Source organism: Meles meles, chromosome 4 (assembly GCF_922984935.1).
Source record: "Meles meles chromosome 4, mMelMel3.1 paternal haplotype, whole genome shotgun sequence".
Taxonomy (NCBI): domain Eukaryota; kingdom Metazoa; phylum Chordata; class Mammalia; order Carnivora; family Mustelidae; genus Meles; species Meles meles.
In genome coordinates, this window is record NC_060069.1 from 87524614 (window position 1) to 87551588 (window position 26975).

The 26975-nt window shown below is 38.9% G+C and overlaps 1 protein-coding gene across 1 annotated transcript in view; it reads left to right on the top strand.

Moving 5' to 3' along the window:
- Positions 1-876: 876 nt before the first annotated feature.
- The window catches only part of LOC123940546 (ceruloplasmin-like), a 30842-nt gene continuing 4743 nt past the window's right edge, over positions 877-26975 (top strand). The window contains exons 1-17 of the mRNA XM_046003438.1: positions 877-1031; positions 1878-2128; positions 3543-3755; positions 4236-4406; positions 5234-5476; positions 7812-7977; positions 9880-10010; positions 10365-10502; positions 10777-10988; positions 12641-12791; positions 13653-13865; positions 16112-16319; positions 17103-17242; positions 19162-19290; positions 21315-21421; positions 22357-22558; positions 26179-26318. Coding sequence (XP_045859394.1) covers positions 877-1031; positions 1878-2128; positions 3543-3755; positions 4236-4406; positions 5234-5476; positions 7812-7977; positions 9880-10010; positions 10365-10502; positions 10777-10988; positions 12641-12791; positions 13653-13865; positions 16112-16319; positions 17103-17242; positions 19162-19290; positions 21315-21421; positions 22357-22558; positions 26179-26318 — 2970 coding nt within the window. The remainder of the gene's footprint in view (positions 1032-1877; positions 2129-3542; positions 3756-4235; positions 4407-5233; positions 5477-7811; positions 7978-9879; positions 10011-10364; positions 10503-10776; positions 10989-12640; positions 12792-13652; positions 13866-16111; positions 16320-17102; positions 17243-19161; positions 19291-21314; positions 21422-22356; positions 22559-26178; positions 26319-26975) is intronic.

Below are 26975 nucleotides of genomic sequence, written 5' to 3' on the forward strand. Positions count from 1 at the left end.
TCCTGTTCCTTCCCTTTCTATAACTATAGCCAAGGGACTCTATTTGTTCCAAAAAATTTTAACATTTATTCCTTGACATTTCTAGAAGATACACAAAATAAAAAGAAGTAATCTCTAGGATTTATAATCTAAGGATGGGTAGAGAAAATACATGAAAATTTTAAACACCAGTACCAAACTGTGTGGTTAATTGCCAGATCTGGACACAGCCTGCTGAATTTAGAAAGAGAGAGGGGTCTATAGGCTGATTTAATCAGGGAGGCCTTCACTGAAGAGGTAAAGTTCCAGGAGGCTTGAAAATGGGGACAATTTGGATAAGCTCTGTCCCTAATAAGTCAACTTCCCAGGGGGAAGGGGTCCTGTATGTGAATTATGGAGATGACCTTGGAATATCAGATTGAGGGTTGCATTGTGGGTAGTCTTAAATTTCAAGAAATTTGAGAATAACTTACAGTATTTAATGACAAGGAATTTAAATTAACATCTAGAGTAAGAAATTACTAAAATTAACATATAATGAAGAATCTGGGAGAATGTGGAGGCTGGAGAATAAACTGGAGATGATTCCTATAACCTAGGGATAGCTAATAATTGTCGGAGGATGATGGGTGATCTGGTAGCCCATCTACCCAATAATTCAAGCAAGCTCTAAGCTGGTCAAGCATAATATTCTCTGTGGATTGTGCAACATTTCCCTCGGCCTGAAATGAAAACTAGATGCATTTGGAATGGAAGTGACATATGTGTGATGAAACACATGATGGGCTCTTACGCAATTCTGACTTATACAAATTGACACAAATAAAGGAAGAAGCCTGGATTATAAAAGAAAGACAGGCATCATTCACTTAGAGCCTCCAGGCTTAGGATTTGAAAATGAAGGCCCTTTTACCATTAATCTTTCTGGGTTTTGTTACTTCTCCAGGTTGGGCAAAAGATAGGCACTACAACATAGGCATTAAAGAAACCACTTGGAACTATGCTCCTACTGGTAAAAATGTGCTCAATGGGAAGCCTTTTTCAGAAGATCAGTAAGTAATACCTTTGCCATGAAAAAGTTACTATCAGAAACAAAAGTTGGTAATTGTTATTCACTGATAAAATGGTATTGAATTTCCAACCATTGACCCTTTAAGGGCACATTTGGTATTAAAACTGCTTCCTTTGTTTTTTTGTAAGTATGGCATGGAAGACGGATATTGATAGAAATCAGAATTTATTCCTGCTTATAATTGTTGCCACTCTTGCCAACATGGCACAGTATTTCAAGGATCATCTCTAATTCTGTGTTTATCATCAGTTTTGTTTGTGTGGCACTCAAGACAGAAAACAACACTTTTCCTTCCGATATGGAAGGTATGGCAGAGATTCTAAAATTGTAACTGTGTTCTTGATTTCTCTTTTCAAGTAATTAGGAGGGAGAGAGCTAGTGGTTATGCATGGGGGTTTGGATTTGCCGTGTTTGTTGGCCAAAAGGACCCTAAGTCTACCAGCAAATGCACAAATCCATTTAAATGGATAAATAATTCTAAGTCATCCAGATCGATGTAATGCTTAAGATCTAAAGAGACCGTCACGTAGGGTTAGAAGCCCTTTTCGTGGCTAAGTATGAAGAGTTTGGTAAGTCTTGTAACCCAAAATGCCACATATATTACTTGCTACACCTGTATTTAATCCCTTCGTCACAGACTCCAACGCTCTCCTTGTCTATACCTCCTTTTTTGATTCCCTTCACATTTTCTCCGGTGTCTGAGTTTTGTCCTTCGAAATCAGGCTGTAAGGCTTCTTCTAGTTTCAATTGACTTAACTTTTTTTTCTTTCCTCTCAAACTTTACTAAAGTTCTCTCTTTTTCTTTTCTTTTTTTTTTTTTTAACAGAGAGTTTGAGTCCCATAAAAATCTGCAACAGAGACAAGACAGGATAGGATCTGTTTATAAGAAGGCTTTGTATTTTCAGTATGCTGATGACACATTCCAAACAATCATTGGAAAACCATCTTGGTTGGGATTTTTAGGGCCGATAATTAAGGCAGAGACTGGAGACATGGTTTATGTTCACGTAAAAAATTTTGCTTCAAGAATGTATAGTTTCCATCCTCATGGACTCACCTACTCTAAAGAAGATGAAGGTAAGTGAATCCTTTTTCCTTACATTTCTGAGTTGTTGCTTATGGGAAGTATGAGCCCAAGACCTCAGAGAAAGCTGGGTAATTACCAACTGGGAGTAGTTTGGGGTGGATGTAGACTGTTTATATCCAAACAGTCTTTTTTCAATATCTCATCTTAAATCCCCACCCTTGTGCAATTCTTAGGAAAGAAAACACACTTTTCACTCACAGTAATAATAATAATAACACAAACTAATGTACATTCATGATGTAATAGAGAAAACATGGGTCACATTCATTTATATTTATTTATTTAGGTAGGAGATACTCATGAGCAAATGTTAGGTTGGCAGAAGTACTATTCTACCCCCACCTCCTTTCATTTCCTAATGGATGAGGATTAGCCTCTTGAAAAAAAACACTAACAAGAAGAATTATTATTGGGAATAGTGCTGCCCATAACAACTGCCTGAGTGGCTCAATTGTTGAACATCTGCCTTCGACTCAGTTCATGATCCCAGGGTCCTGGGATTGAGCCTCACATTGAGCTCCCTGCTCTGGGGGAAGCCTGCCTCTTCCCCTCCCACTCCCTCTGCCTGTGTTCCCTCTCTCTCAGTGTGTCTCTCCGTGTCAAATAAGTAAATAAAATCTTTTAAAAAATTATTATTTCCCAGACAGTATCTTGCTCCTACACATCTATACTCACAACTGCCTAGTGGTGTTCGAAAAAGGAAGGGAAGAAAAAAGCCAACAAATAAGGTTTTATGTTCACCATAGAGTGGGGAGGGGGTGTTTGCTGGAAGATGGGCAAATATGAGATGTTGGCCATGCTTCAAAATCTTCTATTGAATGTAGGACATTTATTCATAGTTATGAGGACTCCGGACTCAAGAGATAAAGATCTGAGGCAAAAATCCTAGGAAAAGAAGAAAGAAAGAAGACAAAGGCCTCAGATTCAGAACTGGGGTAATAGCTTAGGGTAATTTAAGCTAAGGGAGGGCCACTCTTGGGCTCCAGTGATCTACTTGGAGGACACATGGATGCCTTTTGATGTCTCATGGATGCCCTCTTGATGCTCCAAGTCTGAAGAAAATATGGAAGGCCTCTCGGGAGCCTAGATTTCTGTATCTGAGGTCTAGGCATATAGTAGATACACAGTAAATATTTTTGGAATCCATCAATAATGGTAATAATAATCTGCAGTAATACTATCTCATTCTAGTTTAGTCTAGAAACTAGACGAGCTGGGTGTTCAAGTGGAAGCCAGCTGAGGAAGAAGAGACAGGAAGCAGGAAAGAGGAGGGGAGAAATGCACGATTGATTCCAAAACTAGAAATTAACCTACATTTATGGCTTACTTGAGAAAACATGAGTCGCATTCAAAATAGTGCTGCCCAATGGTTACTGTGACCACAGTGTGGATTATGTTTTCTAGGTGCTCTCTATCCTGATAATACTACGAGCCAGCAAAAGGAAGATGACCGTCTGCAACCAGGGGCACAATATACTTACAAGTGGTATGTAGAAGAAAAGCAGGGGCCTGGCCCCAATGACAGTAACTGTGTGACAAGGATTTACCACTCCCATGTAGACACTCCAAGAGACGTGCCTTCGGGTCTTGTTGGACCAATTCTGACTTGCAAAAGAGGTAACATATTTTTAAAATCTCATTGTAGCAACAGAACCAGAATAAGCGGGCTCTCCCCTGCTCTCTAGCGGAATTTTTCTACCAAATGAGCTCCCCTTTCCTCCGTTGACCTTGATTCTTGAGTAAAGAAAATTGCCCGCTCAGACTCCGAGCACTAGATGGCGGTGGTGAGCCCAATGCCTCGGTTCAAGGCCAGTGATGCAGAGTGGTCACTAGATGGTAGTCAAACCCAGCAAACTTCACTTGAGACACCTTTTCACAAAATGACTGACCCCTTTCTCCAACGGAGAAGTGTTGAATCAGCAGGGTCGAAGGAAGTAGGAAGATGAGAGGCTGTCTGCTTGTTCCTTGCATGCTTTGTTCCTTAGAGTTCTGTCTGTAGGTTGCAAGATTAGGCGGAATCAGTGAGAATTCCCAGTTTATTTTATGGCAAAAAATAATTATTGCAAAGAACAAGTTTTGTTGTTCTTTATGTTTCAGGCACCCTGGATGGAGACACCGAAAAAGACATCGACAGGTCTTATGTTTTGATGTTTTCCATAACTGATGAAAACAAAAGCTGGTATATAGATGACAATATTAATACATATACTGAACCCGGCAAAGTTAACGCTAGCGATTCTGACTTCCAGGAGAGCAATCTGATGCCCTGTAAGATTAAAGAAAGCTTTCTTATCCACCATATGCTATAATTCTAACTGCAGTGATTCTAGTTACTAATTTCCTTCTCTTCAAGTTTGTGTGCTTGAGTTTACATTTTCCGGTTTTTCACTCAAAGTACGCTGGCTGATGTGCAAGGCATGCAGTAAATCTTGCTGGTTGGCAAAGTTTCAAAACATGTGAAGTTAGGGAAATGCATAGGTTTTCTAAAGTCTGATCTTGATCCAAAGTAGATGGTAAAAACAGGAGAGATATCATTTTAAGGTAATAAAACATTATGGAAGAACAAAAACATAACTGACCAGGTATTTTATGAAAATGTGCTTCCAAAAAAAAAAAAAAAAGAACGTGTTTCTACATAAAATTTTTCATGAGAGATACGATCATTCTCTCAGTCACGCATTCTTGTTTTCTTCTTTCCGGGACTGGGCTTCTTTTTATTCTTTTCCCCTCGTCACTGACCCCTGCTCTTCAGCTCAGCTTTCCTCCTCTTACCTAATTCTTTGTGCTCCAGACACTTCTAATTATATACAATATTTATGGCTTTTTTGTGTGTGAAACACCAATCAAATCCCATGTTAGAATCTGCTTGAGAATAAAGTGGACACTGTGAGGTTTGTGTAGTGAGGAAATGCACAGAATGTATAGCATATGGCCCTCATCTACCATGTGTGAGAGATCAGTGCATGTTTGTTTTCTTGGCTCAGTCAGCATGGCATGCAACTCTTGCTGTCGGGGTCATGGGTTCAACCCCTGTGTTGGGGGTAGGGTTTCCTTAAAAGATAAATAAATAAAATAAAACATACATTTGTTTTCAGCAATAAACGGATACATGTATGGAAATCTGCCCAATCTCACCATGTGTGCTGAGGACAAGGTCAGGTGGTATTTTGTGGGCATGGGTGGTGCATCGGACATACACCCCATCTACCTGCATGGACAGACTCTGATATCTCGGAATCACAGAAAGGACACCATTACGGTCTTCCCTGCCTCGCTGGAAGATGCCTTCATGGTGGCCAAGGGCCCTGGAGAGTGGCAGCTGGGATGTCAGATACACGGTAGGGATTTGTGACCTTTGCATAATACAGGGTCAGAGAACTTTCAAGGTTGCAACCCCTCACAGGTGCCTTCTCTTCCAAATGGAGAAACTGATTTCAAAGGAGGTGATGGGATTGCCTTTTGGGAAGGTATTGACAAGATCAGAATTGGAACCCAGGTCTCTGACAATTAACTCCACAATAATGAACATTTCTAGGTATATAGGGGTGTTTTGTTTTGTTTGTACAAAAAACTTTTATATTTATTAACCAGCGAACCTATAAAAAGCCTGAATGGCAGAGTAAGGACTATTACTGTTTGTTTTTTAGTTGAGGAATCAAGTTTTAAGAGGTTAAAACACTTGTCCAAAACCTTATAAGAAGAATTGCCAGGAATATTGTGGGACTAAATGTTCCTAACCCAGAACTCAGGAAACCTCTGTATTTCCATTTATTTCCTTCTTTAATCACACCCTCTAATGAATCATACGATGGCCAGTTATGAAGTCATTAATCTTTTCTATACTTAAATATGGCCAAACTCTACCTACAACAATGCAAATGTTTTCTCGTACCTTTTAATCAAAAAACATGATTATTAGAACTGAAGAATGTAACTTTTCTTGTTTTGTACAAAATTGGGGTTTACTTCTGTGATCAAATCTGTCTTCCACGTCCCATATGTTGGCTAGAATCATGCTTCCTCTAGTCACTGAAATAACTACACAGCAAGTATTTATCAGGATTTCCTATGTGCTGGGGCCCTCAAGGGCTCTAGGGGAAAAGGAGAACCACTCACTGCTACTGCAACTCGAGGACTGAATTTAATGGTAAAAAGTTTCTCACTTAGAAAGGAAGATCATTTTCAGGTGACAGTGTACACTCAGTCCCACTCTCCCTATTTACTGACTTTGCAGATGGTGCCTTCAAGCCTGATCTGGCCCTCAGCTCTGTGGAAAGGATAGGGTCAGCCCTAGGCACCACTGAGAAGCTTCTGAGGTTCCTTGGCTGATTTGATTGACTCCATAGCTTTCTCCTGTGTCGTGTCCTAGAGTGGGATGTGGTTTTCAAAATTTACTTCCACTCTTTTTAAAATGTGTATTAAAATTTTTTAATTTAAAATTTATTTAAAATTTTATTTGATTTTTTAAGTAATTACAAGAATACATGAATAGACTTTGGCTGGAAAGAAAGGAAGGATGCAAAGAGGAAGGAATGAGGTTGGGGGAAGGATTGGGTGGAGGCAGTAGGCAGAAAAAGTGAAAATCTAATGTGATGTATGGGAGCCAGCTCATACCAGCTCATACCTGCTCAAGAGGGGGGAGAATTAAGTCAGCTAGCTGGTAAACTCTTGGTAACCTCAAATTGGTCAGAGTGGCAGTGTTTAAACCACAAAAATTAACAAAATAAATCAAATATTGTGTTTCTTGTCTTTAGAGAGCTGGTTTAAGAACACGCCATTAGTCCAACCCTCCCACCACTGCCGTCTTCATTCTTCCCCAGAGAGTAAACACTGGGTGTGAATACTATGCATTCTCACACAATATATATGAAAATGTAGAAACAAAAAACACATTGCTATATTTTGTGTTTTGTTTAACATAAGTAGATCATACTGCATGTAATTTTCTGCTCTTGCTTTCTTCACTCATCCATGTTTTGGAATCTTTTCCCTGACATTCCCCATACATCTACCTTACTCTTTGACACTGTTGTATAGTTTTCCACATTGGGAATGTATCCTAAGTTATTTATCCATTTGCCTGCTGATTGGCATTTAAATTGCTTCCACGTTTTTTGCTTATTAACAATGTTATAGTTAACATCTTTTTATTTGCATCTTTTTATGTTTTAACAAATGCTGCCAGATTGCCTTCCAAAATGTCTGTCCTAATTCACACTCCCGCCAACAGTACTCCGAAATCAAAGCACAGGACTAGTGTCCTCATGGAAAGACACCTGCCTTGATTTTCTTCCTGCCTGCCTTCCAGTTAATATAATAACTCAGCTAATTCATTAGTGACTCACAGTAGTAATTTCATTCACCTGAGGAAAGATGTTTTTGGCCAAATAAACTCTCAAATTCTTCTCGGTAGAGACACCATCTTCATCTAGGGACCAGTCCAACAGTGGTGATTGTTCTCCCGTAATATATGTTCCTCTAACATTCATCTTTGCATCCTGTTTTATGTATTTGTCTCATACATTTTAGGTTTTTACACAGATTCCGTAAGTAAAATGCTTCAAATTTCTCTGAAAAGGAGAAGTTGCAATACTAATGGCTAAAACATAAAATACATACGAAATAAGAAAAATGTTGTAGTAATGTTCTCTGCTTGGGTTTACTGTTTTTCAGTTAGTATGCAGGCCTTTTTCAATGTAAGGAATTGCCAAAAACCTTCAACAGACGTTCCTGCGACACGTGTTATACATTACTACATTGCTGCTGAAAAAATTGTTTGGAACTATGCTCCCTCTGGTGTAGATTCCTTCACTAAAAAAAATTTAACAGCATCTGGAAGGTAATAATTTGGTGATTAAAAGTATTCGTGGTTGGGGCGCCTGGGTGGCTCAGTGGGTTAAAGCCTCTGCCTTAGGCTCTGGTCATGATCCCAGGGTCCTGGGGTCAAACCCCACATTGGGCTCTCTGCTCGGCAGGGAGCCTGCTTCCTCCTCTCTCTGCCTGCCTCTCCGCCTACTTGTGATCTCTCTCTGTCTGTGAGATAAATAAATAAAATCTTAAAAAAAAAGTATTTGTGGTTAAATAAAGATAATCGAACTTTTTCATAATGAGCTACTCTTAAAAAGGATTTAGGCATCTTGTCATAAAAATATACTGATAAAACAAAAGTAGAAAAAATAATTATATCAATAATTAGAAAATATTGAATCAAAGGATCACTACCACACAAAATTTTTCTCTAAATGCTTGGCAGCCAGTGCAAAATAAAACATACTGCTCATGTTTGTTCCTAGCACTAAACTTCAAAATAGGTTTATTATATATAATTATGAGACACAGTGGATATGTTATCAATAACACAATTTTACAAAAATTCAGAAACATTCTTCATGTATAATTTATACCTTCCTGCCAAGATCTGAAGGCAAAATTAAATAATTGTCCAAGACATTTTTTATTACTTTTTTATTTCCTATGACATTCTTAAATCATGTTTTATAAATATTTTTATTCCAACAACACCTAAGAATATATTACCAGTTCCTATTTTAATGACCAAAAACTATGACCAAAATACACTACCCATGGCACCAGCGTTTAAAAGTACACAAAAAGGGGTGCCTGGGTGGCTCAGTTGATTAAGCAACTGCCTTCGGCTCAGGTCCTGATCCCAGAGTTCTAGAATCGAGTTCCACATCAGGCTCCCTGCTCGTCAGGAAGCCCTCCCTCTGACCTCTCCCCTCTCATGCTCTCTCTTTTTCATTCTTGTTCTCTCTCTCAAATAAATAAATAAAATCTTTACCAAAAAAAAGTACACAAAAAGTCTTTCTGGTAGTCCAACTGCTATAATTATATTTACCAACTCAAAGATTACAAAGATTACAAATCAAAGGAATTTTAATCCTTCTGGTCTACTGAATGAAAGTTACATGTCAGAAAATATCAAGTTTTAAAACCATCAAGCGGTGTTTCCCATGGTAATTATTTTTCTCTAATTTTCTCACAGAAAATTTGTAAAAACTAAGAATGTTATACCAAGTGAATATTTTCTCTTCTTACATCAGCTCATCAATAAATTATTCAATCTGTGAGGTGGAAATTTTATATGAAGGATATCTGGACTTAGAGCAAAACTTAGATTCAGAGTTAAGCCCAACTCTCATTTTATATTGTCTAAAGTATGAATTAATAGATGTTTTTTCAGTTTGCTTGATTGTCCTGGCTATGAAATTCTATGATGTGTTAGCATGACAAGTCACTTCACTGCTAGGAAACACCTTTTTTCAGGGGAACCTATTTAATTTTATTATAATAAGACAAAAAGAAGAATCTCTTATCTTACTCTTCTAACATTCAGCACATAGTCGTTTTAGAAATGATGTTTGTTATTTGTTAACTACCTGGCTGGAAAAAAAAAAATTTTTTTTTTGTTCCAGACAAAAGTGTGTGGATAAACCACCAAGTAGACAGACATAGATACTCATATACATATACATAGATAAAAGACTGAGAAGAAATCCATGGAAAATGTTGACAGTGGTTATATGCAGATAGCAGGACTATGAAGATTTTAATTTGGGGGGGTCAGTTTTCCCCTTATTTTTCAAATTTTCTACAATGAACATGCATTGCTTTTATAAATTACAAGTAATTTAAAACATATGTATGTAAAATCTTGCTTTCTTTTCACATGATCACTGTTGATTTAAAAGTTCTTTGTGTATCTACTTTCTCTGCACAGTGAATCCCAGCTATATTTTGAACAAAGCGCAACCAGAATTGGAGGATCTTACAAAAAGCTAGTTTACCGTGAATACACAGATGCTTCCTTCCAAATACCGAAGGCAAGAGAAGAACACCTCGGAATCCTTGGTAAAATTCTCTTCATAGCCCTGCAGGGTTATAAATACCATTGACATATATTCTGTGCAATCAGAATAGTGTTCACATCTCATGCCGTTTTAGAGATTCTAGCTGTCATCTGATAACTTTATGAAAACAATACATTCTGATTCACCCAATTTTTTGTCCCCGTACATCCAATTAATAGTCGCCCAAAGTGACTTTCTAAGACCGTGAATCATCTAGCGCTCTTGCTGTCAGATGCTTTCCTGTTCATGGCATTATCTCTTTACTTTGTTCCTAGAAAAAACTTACTCAAGTAAAAACACCTGACAATCATGTTTTTGAAAACCGAGGACAATTCCTAATTCTGTTGCTTCCTAGGCCCTGTTATTAAGGCAGAAGTGGGACAGATCATCAAGGTCACTTTTTATAACAAGGCTTCCCTGCCCCTCAGCATTCAGCCTCATGGACTACGTTACAACATAAGCAACGAGGGGGCCTACAGAGCACCTGGAGGAGGTAAATAAGACTCGAGGGAGGCCCAAGCAAGCCACACTGCAATATAATGTCAGCTAGAGAATAAAATTCCTCCTCAAATCATGGTGCAGCCCACTTTTCGAGTCATAACAGCTCCGTGTCTTCAGTATGGCGGGAATTCCTTCAGCCCCTTTCAGCTGTCACCTGAGGTGCTACAAGGCGAGCAAGATACGGTTCTTGCTCTCAGAGATTTCACAGCCTAGACCAGGAACTCCTGGTCCTTGGTCCTATTTTACAAATATTTATTTCTTACTAGGTACTCCTCCACCTTCCTCACATGTAAATCCTGGCATGACATTTGTCTATACATGGGAAGTTCCGAGAGATGTGGGTCCTACCTCCGCGGACCCCAACTGCCTGACCTGGTTATACTATTCCTCAGTAAATTTGCCAAAAGACATCAACAGTGGCCTCGTAGGGCCTCTTCTCGTGTGCAGAAGTGGAAGTCTTGGAGAAGATGGCAAACAGGTGAGTCATGGACCTATGTCCAGATATGCCTTGGTGAGAGGTTCCCTGACACAGAACAGAACTGCAGAGGAAAAGCAATGTGGCAATCTGCAGTTTCGATTTCTTCTGTGTGCTCGTTCTCTCAGTTCTATCATTTTCTGAACTCCGGACCTGTATCTTCTTCTTCTGCCCAATGAGCACCTACCCTAGCGTGGTCTAGGCACCTCTAATTCCACTTGACTACTTTAACTCTTCATCTCCCTCTGGACAACCACTACTTGGCCCTCTCTCCTCCACTCTGTCTCTTTGTTGATGACACCACCCAGCCTAGGACTTTGATCAACAACTCCTTTCTCACCTCCAGCATTAGTCACCAGAATCCCTATACCACTGCCTTCTTAGAGGTACCATCCCCTCTCTCTGAATTCCTTTAACCTCCTGACTCCTGTTTCCACTTTTGCCCTGTTTCGGTAGAGCTCCATATCTCTTCCCTTCAAATCCAGCTCTAGCACTCTCCACACTCTGTAGTTTGCCGGCTCAGCACACCAGACCCTTGTCCATCCCTCCAGATTCATGCCTCCTTCCCTGCCACCCTGTGCGTTCAGTTCTTATTCTACTGCAGAATTAGCTTGTTAGTCTCTGAGTAAGAAAGACTAATACACATCTCTTTGATTTTGCCCTCTTCTATCAGGAATGGCCTTTCCTCACTGCTTTGCCTCACTGCTTTGCTCCCTAAAAGGGAAACATTTTTAAAACTCCGACAAAGTCCCTTCCTGCCTTTTGGAAAATATTCACTAACTATAGTGGTTTCTTCCAGTTATCATAGTTCCTTGTGTATATTTCTATTGGAGCAAGTATCCATGCAATTATATTTATTGGTCTTTCTGTCCCCTAGACCATAAGTTCCTTGAAACCATACACGAGGTTTTATTAATTTTTTGTAACAACCACAGCCCTTCTCTGGCACATAGTTGGTGCTCAATAAATGTTTGAGGAATGAATTTCCCTTGTTCTTTACTCACAAGTAAGCTAATATCTGATTTCTTTTTTGCATTTATAATTTATAAGGTAATAAAACCTAATAAATCTCCCCAAATAAATATATGTGTAATTGAATGTATATTTTTTTAAAATGAGATGTTGTGTTAATAAGCATCCATACAATGAAAACATTATAATCTCATAATTTTCATAGTACATGTAATCTTTCTATTTATTCAAAAATATAAATATGTATACATATTTAATTTCTTCATAAATGTTAAAAATGTGGCTTTCTAGAATTGAAAACATTTTATTTAACTCACTTTCTACAAAGCATCTTATGAAAAGTCAGTACAAATAGCTATGATCATACAGTTTGGTTTTATGAAGTTCAGCTGTGGGGGTCCCCAGCATAAGAGCTTTATATGAAAACAGCTGTAGATAATTCTACTAACTTCTTAGTTCTGTGATAAATCTATTCACTGGGATTCATGCCTTTATCCATGCCTGGATCTTCCAGAAGTATACAAAACACCTTGCATAGGAAATCCTGTAAACAGAGTAACTATTTGACTAGATTGTGTGTGTGTGTGTGTGTGTGTGTGTGTGTGTGTGTGTCCATATACATATATGTATATGTATGTGTATATGTATTTCATGTCTATTTCTTTTTCTATTCTCATGCACAGAAAGGAAAAGACAAAGAGTTTTACCTGCTTGCCACAATATTTGATGAAAATAAAAGTTATCTCTTAGATGAAAATATCGAAACATTTACCACACAGCCTGAAAATGTTGATAAAAATGATCCAGACTTCCAAATGTCCAATCGGATGTACTGTAAGGGAACATGAAATTTACATTAAGCACTTATTTAATTTCATTAAGTCTAAAGAATTACAGATTAAGAGAGACACACATTTTTCCCCAAGGGTTGGCTAATATATTTCATGTTTCTTTTAAAGATAACTTTCATAACAAAAATATTATCTACTAGGATGATTATGTTAAATTCAATTTACTAAATATTTAACAATGCCTTATTGGTGTACTATATTGTTTTAACTATTATTGTTTTTATTTTTTTTTAATCTTTTTATTTATTTATTTATTTGAGAGAATGAGAGAGAGAGATCACAAGTAGGCAGAGAGGCAGGCAGGGAGAGAGGAGAAAGCAGGCTCCCTGCCCCACAGAGAGCCCGATGTGGGGTTAGATCCCAGGACCCTGAGATCATGACCTGGGCCGAAGGCAGAGGCTTAACCCACTGAGCCACCCAGGCGCGCCCCTTGTTTTAGCTATTATTAAGTGTGAGATAGAAATATCATGTTTTTTTTTTTACTGCCAAATTAGTGGCTTTGGTGGCTGGAGTGTTTATTGAGTTAGTTGGTTGGTTGGTTGGATGGTTGGTGGGTGCGTGGGTGGGTTTTTGAAGACTGCAGGTGTAGGGAGAAAGGACTGATCTAGAATCTAAAAACCTGGACTCTGATCTTAACTGTTCCAAATATCAGCTTAATGACACTAGATAAGTAATTACCTCTTTGGCATTAGTTTTCTCAAATCTAAAAGGAAGGGGTTAACTCAGATAATCTTGAAATTCTTACATGATTGAGCTGCCTTCTGATTAGTCCTTTGGTGAATTTGAAGAGATGGTAATTATCAATGAATTAAATATTCTTTTCTTTGTCACCAATGTCTTGTAGCCATAAATGGATACATGTATGGAAATCTGCCTGGACTGGATATGTGTTTAGGAGACAACGTTTCATGGCATGTTCTCAGTGTGGGATCAGTAGAAGACTTACATGGGATATATTTCTCAGGAAATACCTTCACTTCCTTAGGATCAAGGGACGACACCATAACTTTGTTTCCCCATACCTCCCAGACACTTTTTATGACACCCGATTCCGTAGGTAAGTAGTAGGTCTTCTCTTTCATGCTTAAATGTATCCAAATTGTGAAAAACAGTATCTTTACATGCACTGAATATTGTTTTTATAGAAAAAAGGAACCTATATAAACAGTGCTTAGAAAGCCTTTCCCCTGCTCCACGTAATTCAGAGGAACAGTAATGTATCATTTCCTAAATCACAAAAATCACCTCCATCCCTCTCCGTTTTCTCTTCCTGGGCTCCAGACTCTAAATCAATCCACGCTCCTTAAAAGCGATGAAGATGCTTTGAAGCATTTTAACCCATTTTCACTCTATGATCTTCTCTACATCTTACTCTTCCATCCGTTTGTTTCCCAGACCTGCATCTGCTTTTGCCTTCTCTCTACTCCACTCCTTGAGGGCCTGGCTCTCTAGGGCAAAGTTTTCACTTCAGTGAGGTCAATTGCTGATGGTAAATTTTTAAAATCAGAATATTGTTGGGGGCATCAGAGGAGCCTCCCCTCTGCTCCAAACCTGAGACCCTCGTTTGTAAAATAGGGATTGAAGTAATTTACAATCCACAAAAAGGAATAGTAAGGACCAGGTGAGATAGATGTGGCATAGTAAAGTGCCTGGCGTATGTTAGATGTTCAATGTTAGTGCCTTCATTATCCTGCAGCTCCACCTCCACCAAAATAAAATAAGTAAATAAAATAAAAATCCATTCATCTTGGTCAAAAACTACTGACACCAATCAAATGCTGGCTACCCATTAAGCTAGCCACTCCGTAAATGCCATGGATTGGTATCTGAACTCTTGGTGATAGCGTAGATTCATTCGATTACACTTTCTACATTTAAAAATTTCCTATTTTACTTTTCAAACAAACAGAACCTGTGATTAAGAACACTTGGAGGGAAAAAAAAGGAATCTTCTCCAACACTCATTCTCTCTGCCCTGTGCACTCACTCCGTGACAAGGGATTTCCTGCCCTGCCTGCCCCACTTCTTCCTCTCCTTTTCCCTGGAGATGTTTTCCTGGACTTAAGAAAAAAAATTGCTTCCTTCTTCCTCTCTTTCCTTAACGAGATCAGCCACAGTAAACCCCTGAAGATACCTGCTATGGGTCAAGAGCTGTTCTCCATGGGCACCACCTCATTCTAAACAAGTACTTCTTCCCAAATCCTTGAGTCTGAAGGTTTTGTTTCTTGTTCATCTTCCTGAATCCTACCCTCTGCAAAAAGTAACAGCAACAACAGAACCTGGTACAGATGAGACGGAAGTGTGTTGGGGATGGTAAAGGTCACTTTCAGAAGCAGCATTGGCATGGGATGACCCTAAAATTACCAAAATCAGAGAAAGAAAACCTGAATTCAGGTGGAATTCATGGCCTGAACCAGGCTGGAGTTTTTGCTGTTGGTGGTGGTGGGTCCTTGCTTGGGGATTTGGAAGTGTGAGTCTGATTGCCCTCCACATCCGCCGCTCGGACCCAAGCCGCACCTTCTCTCATGGATCACTCCGTATGGTCCTAACAGGTCTCCTTCCTTCCACACTTGCCCACTGCCGTCTGTTCTCAGCACAGCTGCCGGTGTCCTTATCCCGCGTCAGCTCAAAATCTCACAATGACTCCCCATTTCAGAGCCACAGACTTTCGGTGGTCCCCAAGAACCCTTGGGACCCAGCCCTCCAACCCGCACCAAGCTTGTCTCCTCTCACCCTTGTTCACTCCACTCCAGACACACGGGCCTCTGGAATGGTCTGCAGACACACCAAACAGACCCTCAGCTTGGGGATTTTGCTGCGTGTTTCCTCTGCCTGGACTGCTCTTGCCCCTGATCCATCCCTCACCTCTCATCTTTGTCCAGGTGTCACCCTCCCATCAAGGCCTTCCCTGATCGTCCTATAAAATATCGGTCATTGTTCCCTGCCCTGCCACACCCCACCCAGGATTTTCAGTCCTCCTGAGACCAGTCTGCCTTTTTCTTCAATCCATAGCACTTACCAGCTTGCAACATCCATAAATGTTACCTGCTCTGTTTACAGCAACACCCCACCCGGCAATATGAACCCTAAGGGCATGGATTTTTTTTTTAATCATTTTGTTCACCGATGTTTCCCAAGTGCCTAGAAATAAGCCTGGCATAAAGAATAAGTACCTGCTGAATTAATGAAAAAAATAATAAATCTTACTGCATTCCATTTGGGGGTTTGTATCTTCTAGATGACTTCACAGAGAAAAGAAATCGAATGTAAAGCTTTATGCATTCTTTTCTTACTCACCTCCAGGAACTTTTGATGTGGTTTGTATGACAACAGAGCACTATCTCGGAGGCATGAAGCATCAGTACCACGTGAGGCAGTGCGCGGAGCCAAACCCTGACGAAACACAGTATGAGGAAGAGAAAACCATTTATATCGCTGCGGAGGAAGTTGTATGGGATTATTCTCCTAGCAGGACGTGGGAGAAACAACTGCAGCATTTACGAGGACAGAAGTACGGCAGTCGCTTCCATCTCTAGCCGAGAAGGGTTCACTGTGGAGTCCTCCGCCCTTTCTTTTCAGTCTCACTCATGTGTGCACCTGTTGTGTGTTGTGTATGAGTTTTCCACGGTATGTGTATGTGGTGTGCTTGTGCAGAACAGGTGTGTGTGCATGATATGTGTGGGGCACCTGTGTGGTTAGGATACGTTCTAAATATAATGTTTATCTATGTATCTTACCTTTGATCATAAATGACTTCAATTATTTCTAAATATCTGCCTCACTTACTTCTGGGCTTTGTTTCTCGCTGTCTTTCTTTTCACTCCTTTCATGTAGTCTTCCGGAAGTGTGCTACCATCCCGCCTGACCACTCCGAGGTGCCCTAAACATCACTCGAGCTACATTTAACACTGGGCGTCAGTCAGATTTCCCTTTTGTCTTCCTTTGTCTCTGTCAATCTGTCTTCTTTTGGGAACCTCAAATTGGAGACCCTTGTTTTTCTTTTTGTAAAACTCGATTTCTGTCTCTGATTTTAACTTTTGCTATTTATCCATGTATCAAAACTAAAATTTCCTCTGGAAAACATGTTTTAAAGTACAGAATGAATATCCAGCAATCTTGCCAGTACTGAGAATTTTTTTTTTAAGAAGAATTACTTTTTGAGGTAAAGAAACCTATAGACATTAATCAATTGTGTTGTTTCAATAAGGAGTTCTTCCATATGAAAATTTGTCAAATTTAACGATTGAATTAACTAACTTTGTGGTTTTTTTGGTTTGTTTTTATTTCCTTAAAGTGAAACGAACATATATTTGGATAGAATTGGAACGTTTCTTGGGTCCAAATACAAGAAAGTCCTATACCGTCAATATGATGATATCACATTCAAGAATCAAACAAAGAGAAATGAAGATGAAAAACATCTGGACATACTAGGTATTAATATACAATCAGACTGGTCTTCAAGTTTTTCTTCTTGTCCTCAGCCACCAGAGATAACCATCTCTGAGATAACAGTTCTCAACACACATTGAGGTTATTGTCCACCTCCACCTTGACAGAAAAGTGCCTATGAAGTTAATTCTAATTTGTTTGCCAATAGGCACTTTTACTGGGAAAAGGAAACTGATTCAAGTGTTGTTTCATGGAAAAGAGATGATAGAAAGTTACTCTGGTCAGTTTCAGATTACCCGACTCCTTTCCCGCAGAATTCAAGAACTCTAGAGGGACCTTAGAAGTAGCATTTAGAGATCATTTCACTGATACTAAAATGAAGCCCAGAAGCCCTATGGTAGTGAGGAGGGGGAGCTTTTTGTTTAAATTTAAGTGTTTAATTTAAACATTTCAAGTGTTAATATTTAGTTTCATTTGTCTAACAGTGAGCAAAATTACAGCCATTTCTTCTACCCTTGTCAAGTCAGCTAGGAAAACTACAAGCCACCCCAAGCACCTATATGTAACATTTCCTTAAATCTGGCAGGGTTTGCAGAGGTCATATGTCAAATGACATATGTCAAATTGTCATATATTATCATATGTCAAATGACATTTCTGTATGTTGCATAGTATTTCCAGAAGTCACATGGCATTTATGCTTAAATTTTATTTGGGTCCTGATAACTCTGTGTTTATTGGAGACTCTTTTCTTCTTTCTCTTTTTAAGGTTTTATTTATTTATGTATTTGAGAGAGATTGCACTCACACACACACACACAGGGGTGGATCAGAGAAGGGAGGGAGAGGGAGAGAATCTTAAGCAGACGCTGCACTGAATGAGGAGCCCAACATGGGGCTTGATCTCACCACCTGAGATCATGTCCTGAGCTGAAACCAATAGTCAGATACTTAAGCGGCTGAGCCACCCAGGGATCCCTATTGAAACTATTTTCTGGTGTGGGACCCTGAGAAGATGGATTTACATGCTGTTAGAGAAATTCATACTCTTCTTGGCTCCTCATTAGCCTCTCAAGCTTGTCTATTTGCGACCCCCAGAAGGAGGTCTGTGTTGTCCAGTTCCCACTTGTTGTTGAGTGGGCTCCTATCTTTAGTTACAGCAGGATGTTAGTTTTTGCTGGGATTCTGGCTGAATAAATCAAGATAAATAACACAAGATGACCCTCTAGATTCCATTCTTATTTATTAAAAGAAAATCTTACAGAAAAGGGAAAACAGTTCTCTACTGTTTGGGAAGGTGGGATGGCCATGGGGACAAAGAGTGGATGTCCCAAGCTAGCATCTCATGTCCCGTAGGTACATTCAGGGCTCTGATTTCAGTAATTATAGTGGAAGTTTTAAGAAATCCTCACTGCTTAATTCATCTCAAAACTGTCTCTGTTTCAGAATTTTTATAGACACTGATATAACTGATTCTAAATAGAAAGAAGATTTAAAATAAAGTTTTTACCTCCACTTCTTGGCCTGGGATGGAAGGGAGAGAGAGTACAATGAAGGGGTCTTCAGTCTTGAGGGAAAACGAATCATCTTTGGTCAGTAAAAAGGCCTTCCAGCTCCTGCTAACTCTCCGCTAAGGTGAAAAGGGAAAAGGATAAAAGGTTTAAGTGATAAGCCTGGCTAAGAAAGAAAATAAAAGATTTCATTTCTAAATTGTGTGTTTTCATAGGCATTAACTGATGCTACTCAAAATAAATGTTCTAAAAACTTAAATTTTCCAGGCCAAAACTATGCTGTGTTTCATAAATCATCAATGATCCACTTGTTAAAAGTGTGTTTTACTTGGCTGCATGTTCAGGAAAAAGGATAAAAATAAGTTGCTGTATAAATACTTAAGAGGACAGAGGATTCATAATTTATAATAAATAACAATTTCCACACATTTTCCTTTTTATATTCCCTAGGTCCTTTAATATTTCTCACTCCTGGTCAAAAAATCCGAATTGTCTTTAAAAACAAAGCCTCAAGACCATATTCGATCCACGCTCATGGAGTGAAAACGAACAATTCCACTGTAGTTCTAACACAGCCAGGTAACTGCTTCGGAAGAGAAAAAAGCTTCACAACTTTTATGCAGGACTCCGTGCTAATGTCATCTTTTCTTAAGTATGGGCGTAATTCTAGACAGGAGAGACCAGTGGACTAGTAGAAAGGGTCTAAAGAAGGAGTTTGGGCGCAAGTTCCTTATGCAAGTCTTGAGTTTGCTTCCGGGATGGGTACCATGAGCAAAATTCCCCGTGTATACAATTTCTTCTAGAACCACCTTCCCTCCCATCTCTCCACCCAACTAGCTGCCAGTACAGTAGACTATCCTCCAACTCTTCAACTCAAGTGTGAAAGTAAGAGTTGAGTGTACAATGCAGTGTGTGAAGAAGGGCGTAGGGAGAGAGAGACACTAAGAGGAAGTCATGAACCTCATGTATTAACATTTCTGTGGTAACACCATTATACAGCACGCATTCCATATACCTCAGACAAAAATAAGTGATTTTTTATTTTATTTATTTATTTGAGAGAGAGAGAGAGCACAAGCAGGGGAAGCGCAGGCGGAGGCTGAGGGAGAAGCAGTCTCCCCACCAAGCAGGGAACCCCATGTGGGGCTTGATCCCAGGATGCTGGGATCATGACCTGAGCTGAAGGCAGATGCTTAACTGACTGAACCACCCAGGTGCCCCCAAAACAAATGCTTTTTAATATATGCCCAGGGAGCAGACCCTGAAATGAAAATGTGTGGGCAGATAGTGCTCTTGGGATCAAAGGCTATGGAGAGAAAGACAAAGACACAGAATCGAGCGGAGGAAGAGCTTGCGTAAAGATGCTGCCTCAGTAGAAATCACAGCCATCCCTAGAAGTTCTGAAGAGAGGATGGTCCTCAGTTGCCCTGAGCTGGGGTGAGAAAGCTGGGCCTTTCTGCCTCTGCCTCTGTCATTGGATATAAGCCTGGGTGAGGTGGCTCTCTTCTACCGAGGCTATCTCAGAAGCTGACGGACAGCCTGTGGAGCAATGATTCCTTCATTCTTAAAGGGGAACCTGAATGTCTACTGTAGTTGACTACCAAAACAAGTAGTTCTGGGAATTAAGGGTATCAAGGAAAGAGCCAAATTCAGAAAGGAAAGATGCGTGGGGCAGAGGGATAAAAGAGACATTTTGATGGCAGGTGAAATATTTCCTTTTGGATTAAAAAAAAAAAAAAAGATAGTCCCATGGTAGTGCCAACATGAATCTCCTACCAAGAGAGTTTGCAAGTCAGCACTCTGTTCTCATTAGTCAGAGAAGGATTCCATTGCGTACATTCCACAAACACTTCTGCGTTCCTGCTGTGCTCAGGCCCTGTGTGGTGCGCGGGAAGGGGAGGGCTGGTACTAAGTTGTTAAAAACTCGGAAGCAGGGAAGTTGGGGATAGGATCAGTTAGCGGAGATGCTTAGGAAAATTAATTTAAGCCTCTGGAAGTGGGAGACGCAGGATTATACAGCAAGGTGCAGGAGTGGAAGGAGGTGTCCAAAAATACTTCTCCGAAATAGGCAAGAGTATAGGATTTAGATTCCATAGGGCTAACGCCAATGGTCTGGGAACAGGTAAGAGGCCTGTGCGATCTATAAACTAGAAGGTTCAGAGCTGGAATTCCAAACAAGTCTGTTGTGTTGCAAAGCCTGCATTATCTTCACCACAATAAATATTTGTTGAACACATGAGTTCAATAGGTAATGACTGACATTTTTCAATGGCAAAATCACTGTAAGCTTTTTGATTCAGTAACCCTGAGACGGTAAGAGGCAACAGTGAGAGTTACATCAACTTCACCCTGTGACTCAAGGAATGCCTTATTTGGACCATCTTGTCTAATCTCTAAATTCCCATTTTATGTGCAGGAGGAAACAGAGGCTCAGAGACTGTAAACACGTTGACCGAGACCACAGAGCTAGGAGGGGTAGAGCCAGAAGTGGAAACTAGGACTCTGTCACCTAACGTGGATAGCTTCAGGGTTTGCTTGTTATCTCCCTAAAAACATGGGCTTTAAAAGATTCTGTATATATACACTGTATTTGTCAATTTTAGGAGAGATCCAAACATATATTTGGCAGATTCCGGAAAGAGCTGGCCCTGCCTCAAAGGACTTTGAGTGCATACCTTGGTTTTACTACTCGACCGGGGATGTGGTTAAGGTAAAGGTTAAATCAAGTCATCCTTTTTTTCCTATCTCCTCTTGGAAATTATAATGAAAGAAAGAAGGGATTGATTTGTGTTTTTAAAAAATCTTAGTTCTATGTAATCTTTCATTTAAGTGACCTGAATCCTGCTCAGCTTTTAATTCAACAGATGTTTGCTTTCTCCAAGAGCAAGATCATTGCGTTATGATTACTTTGATTCATGGTATTTTCTAAAATGTCACTGTGAATTGGAAAATATAATCATATCCTCTTCTTTGCTTTGTTAGATTTGGATTACAGAAAACAAAGTATGGAGTTAAAAGTCTCTGATGAATGAGAAATAAACATATACAGATGTATATACCTTTTTAAAACCATCAATGCTGAAGCTCAATTTATTTTCACTTAACAACAACAACAAAAGTCTCGTCTCCAGACTTTTAGTTATTTTGGCCTGCTCTCTGCCTAGAACAAGAATCTACACAGACACTCAACCCCAAACCAAAATGAGTATAAACAAACCAAGGCTCCTAGCCGGAAGCAGCTCTGGGGGCAGAGGCGTCGCATGGCCAAGGATCCGAGACCTTTAGACTTTGCTGCCCGCCAACTCCAATGCCAAGAAATTCTAATTAAAAACAAAGCTCTGGGTTTTTGTTTTTTATTACTAAAATTTCAAAAATAGAGCTAAATCCACTGAGGAATGTGACTAAAATCCCTCTCAGGAGTTAGTTGTTCTCGTCAGACTTCAGCTCGAATGAGTGAGATGACCATTTTTCCTCAGTCAAGGATTTAACATGTCAAACATTTTCTTAGTCGCAGACTTAGAATCCCAATGACTACAAACTCACGATCTGACCTCATTAGAACTCAACCTTTATTCTACTCATTTCACTGGTTGGGGGACATTTTTAGTTTTGGGCACAGCTGATAATCTTGCTTTGCCTCTTCAGGATCTTAACAGCGGACTGGTAGGCCCTTTGATTGTGTGTCGCAAAAACACCAAAGCCAGCATAGTTCACCGTGTACTCCACTTTATGATTTTTGATGAGAACAAATCCTGGTACTTTGAAGAAAATATCAACACCTATTCTTCAGATCCAAACAACATAGACAGGAATGACGAACAGTTTGACTTCAGCAACCAAATGCACGGTAATGTCCACTAGCTGCCTCAACACCTGGAGCCTGTATGGTGTTTCATACAAAGGGAACAGGGGAAGGTTCACACTTACCAGACTCGGTAGTTTAGAGAAGGCAATCACATAGGACTGTGGTGTAGATCACGTGACCCAAGCTGGCAAACTTTTTCCATAAAGGGCCAGAGAGTAAGGAGTGTAGACTTGTAAACCACATGGTCTTTACCATAGGCTATATTTTACTCTGCCATGGGGCACAAGGGCACCCACAGATAAGATATAAAGAAATGGAAGTGGCTGTGAGCCAATATAAAACTTCATTTATGGACACTGAAGTTTGTTTTTCATAAAATTTTCACATGTTGGGAAACATTCTTTTTTGTTTTTTTGGTTTTTTTAACCACTTAGAAATTTAAAAACCATCCTGCACTCAGGGGACAGAGAGAAACAGGAAGAGGGCTGGATCAGGCTTAAGGGCTGTAGACTTAGTTGCAAGGCAAATTCCAATGCTTCTGGAACCACACGGGTGATGTAAAACCGAGAATACCAGCTATCATTTCTGGAGGGATTTCCTACACACTTTTCTAAGTCTCTTACCTGGATAGACACTGGGAGAGGTGGGGCTTGTGGCAAATTGGTGAGCACATGGTCTCATCCAATTTCCCACCAGGCAGAACGTTAAAAAACCCCATGCTCATCAACCAAAATTCTGTTGTCGGTGGCTTGTGAATAGACACTTCCTGTATGTCCCCCCACCCATCTAGAATCATAGTAATGAGCCATTTATTCAAAGAACAAGCACATAAAGAATCTCACTTGATCACAGTCACATTCAGTCAGACTTCTGGTCCCAGTCCTTTCACGGGCGGAAGCTGCGGGATGCAACTAGGTAAGGTATCCTTAAGTAAGGCAAACCCAAATGTGATCTTTTTCAACTTCTTCATTTTCTTCCCCCAAGATACATACAGTAAATTTGAAATTAATTCAAGGACTGCATCCTTGCTAACCATCATCTTTCAACATGCCTCGTGGAAGGCACAGAGCACCACACTGGTGCTGAGGAAATCTGAAGGCCAGTAAGATGAGGCATCCTCTCTCAAGTTGTTCACAGCACAGGGCTGGCCCATTTCTGCTGACCTGGAAGGGTGGGGGGGTGGTGCTGTAACAGAAATATCAACACAGTGCTGTGTTTTAAATTCTTATTTCCAAGAAGGTCTTCCTGAAGGGGAGAGGACTTTAAGTTGAGTATTTAAAGATGCAGGGGAGTCTGCTAGTAAAGAGGGAGGGGGATGACATTCCAAGTAGATAGAAGAATGTGATCTAAGAAAGAAAGAAAAGCCCACAGAATTGTGCAAGATCTTGAATATCCTGTTAAGAATTTAGACACGATCTAAACTGGGGTTTCTCAAGCTTGCCACTATTCCTATTTTCGGCCTGGTAACTATTGGGAGGGGGTTGTCCTTGTGCATCATAAGATGTTCAGCAGCCTGCTTACCCTCTGGCCCTGGGAAGCCAGTAACACCTTCCCCCAAATTGTGCAACTCAGATATCTCCAGGCACTGCCACGTGTCCCCTGAAGGACAAAATGCAGTTAAAGACCACTGTATGGAAGGCACCAAAGGCACCAGATGAGGGAACAGTAAGTAGAGGTGCATACTCTAGGCACTGCTCTGGCGGTCAGCCAGGCCTTCATGCTCCAGGCCTAGTCTGAGCAGCATCAGCATCGCTTGGGAGCTTGTTAGAAATGCAGAATTTCAGACGAAACAGATCTAGTAAATCATAATCTGCATTGGAACAAGATTCTAAAGACATATGCACATTAAAGTCTGAGAAACACGGTCTAAAGCAGAGTCTCCTAGTTTTTTCTATTCCTAGTATTTCAGATAAAAGTGTTAGAACCCAACCTCCATAGATAGATGGTTATAAATTAGATATTTGTACCACTGTATTAAAGCATTTTTGGCATTTCAACAGATGAACACGAAATAGAAAAGTAAAAAGGAGATATATATATTACTACATATAAAAATATAATTAAATTAATAATTATTATACAAATCTTATTTATTTTTATCTTAATATTTAATTATTAAATCTCAAATATTAATATTTAATATTTATTAAAATAAATTATTTATATATAATTACATATAATATTAATTACATAATTTATATAAATAATACATAATTTATATAGTTTATATATAATTACATATAATTTGTATAGTTTTTATATAAATTTATATAATCTATATAGTTTTTATATAAATTTATATAATCTATATATTTAAATTTAAATTTAATTTAAATATATATTTAATAGTGATATAAATTATCAATATCATATAAATATTATAATTAATATATTATTATATATTGTATGATTTAGTATATATTTATGCATTAATATTAAAATACAGTGTTAATACATTATATAATTTATAATTCAGTTATATTTATTATTATGTTACAGACTAGTTACATATGTTATATACTAGTATATATGTTACATACTAGTATAATTACATGTTATATTACTGTTATATGTTAATACATATTATGTACTATGTATGTATGTATATATGTTACACACCAGTATAATTACATGTTATATTACTGTTATATGTTAATGCATATTATGCATTATGTATGTATGTATATATGTTACATACTAGTATAATTACATGTTATATTACTGTTATATGTTAATACAATATTATATATGATTGCATTATATTATAATAATTTTATATATTATATCATATATTTAATTGTATATTAAGTTAATATTAACTTATCTGTTATATATAAATTACATTTATTATATTATATATTAGCTTAATATATAATTAATTATATATAATCATATGCATATATAAAATACATAAATTATATATTATACCTATAATTAAATTAATATTTTTTTCCTCTTACTCTTTGGAAACCACAGCTATAGAGGATGAGAGCTAGAGAGAGAGGGAAAGAAAAAGGCCCAGACTCCAGCTCAAAGGCCATTCTAGTCATACCAGTGACAGATCATGAAGGTCTGAATTACAGCAGTCAAAGAAGAACACACTCAATTTCTAAGCCTCTTATGATCACTTTAAACATACTTTAAATATATAGACACATTTAAGTGTCCATCAATTTATGTATCTATAGTGGTGAAATATTCTAGTGTAACCCAGTTACTTAAAGCAAGCTCAACTCCTTATTTCCTGAGGCAAGAAAAACTCCCTGGGATTAGACTCATCCAAACGAATGGATGGCTTGGTCATGTTTAACAGCTTCCTTAGACGGAATTTAACTTCCTCATGGCCTCTGAAAACACGTATGACACTTTCTATGAGGTGTTTTTTTTTAAACCTACATTATTTTATTTTTTTATTTCTTTTTTTTTTAAGATTTTATTTATTTATTTGACAGACAGAGATCACAAGTAGGCAGAGAAGCAGGCAGGGGTGGGGAGAAGCACTCTCTGCCGAGCAGAGAGCCTGATGCAGGACTCGATCTCAGGACCCTGGGATCATGACCTGAGCCGAAGGCAGAGGCTTTAACCCACTGAGCCACCCAGGTGCCCCAAACCTACATTATTTTAAATCTTTGTTGAATATAATGCATTGTGTTCCTCCACAGCAATTAACGGAAGAATGTTTGGAAATAACCAAGGTCTGACGTTCCACGTTGGGGATGAAGTGAATTGGTATCTGATTGGCATGGGGAGTGAATCTGACCTGCACACGGTTCACTTTCACGGCCACAGCTTTGAATACACGGTAAGAGCCCTGGGCAGCTTCATTTAATTATTGTTGTGTCTTGTGAAGCAGTTACGGGGGCAGCATGCCAGGATAACAGATCTAGAAAGGAAATGACCCAGTCAGAACTGAAGTTCAACACCTACAATCTATAACATACCAGGTACATGTAAATAATTATACATTTAGCTCTTTGTGTCCTGTGGACACTCAGGAAATGCTTATGAATGCACGAAGGGCACTTCTCACTCTAATCTCATGTTACCTGATAGGTAAATAAGACTTTTGTAATCATCTCGAGTTTCACCCTTTCTATCCCAACTTTTGTTTTCAAACCCTTAGTACCTTAAGAGAAAAACAATTGGAACACATACATTTTGCCACACTTTCTTTCTTTCTCCATTTTTCTGAACCCCATTTAAAGTAAATTGCAAACATCACGGTTCTTCATCTCTAAGTACTAAATGAAGTCATGTGCATCCTAAGACTAAAGAATCTCTGCCCCATTGTGCTAACATTATCATACCCTCATGTAAACATTAATTCAATTATATAATCTATCATATAATCCATCAAATAGTCCCAGTTATCCCCAAAATGCTCTTTCTAACGATTTTGTTTTGTTTTTAATTCAGGATCTAATCAGCTATACATAGCATTTGGTTGTCATTGTCATAT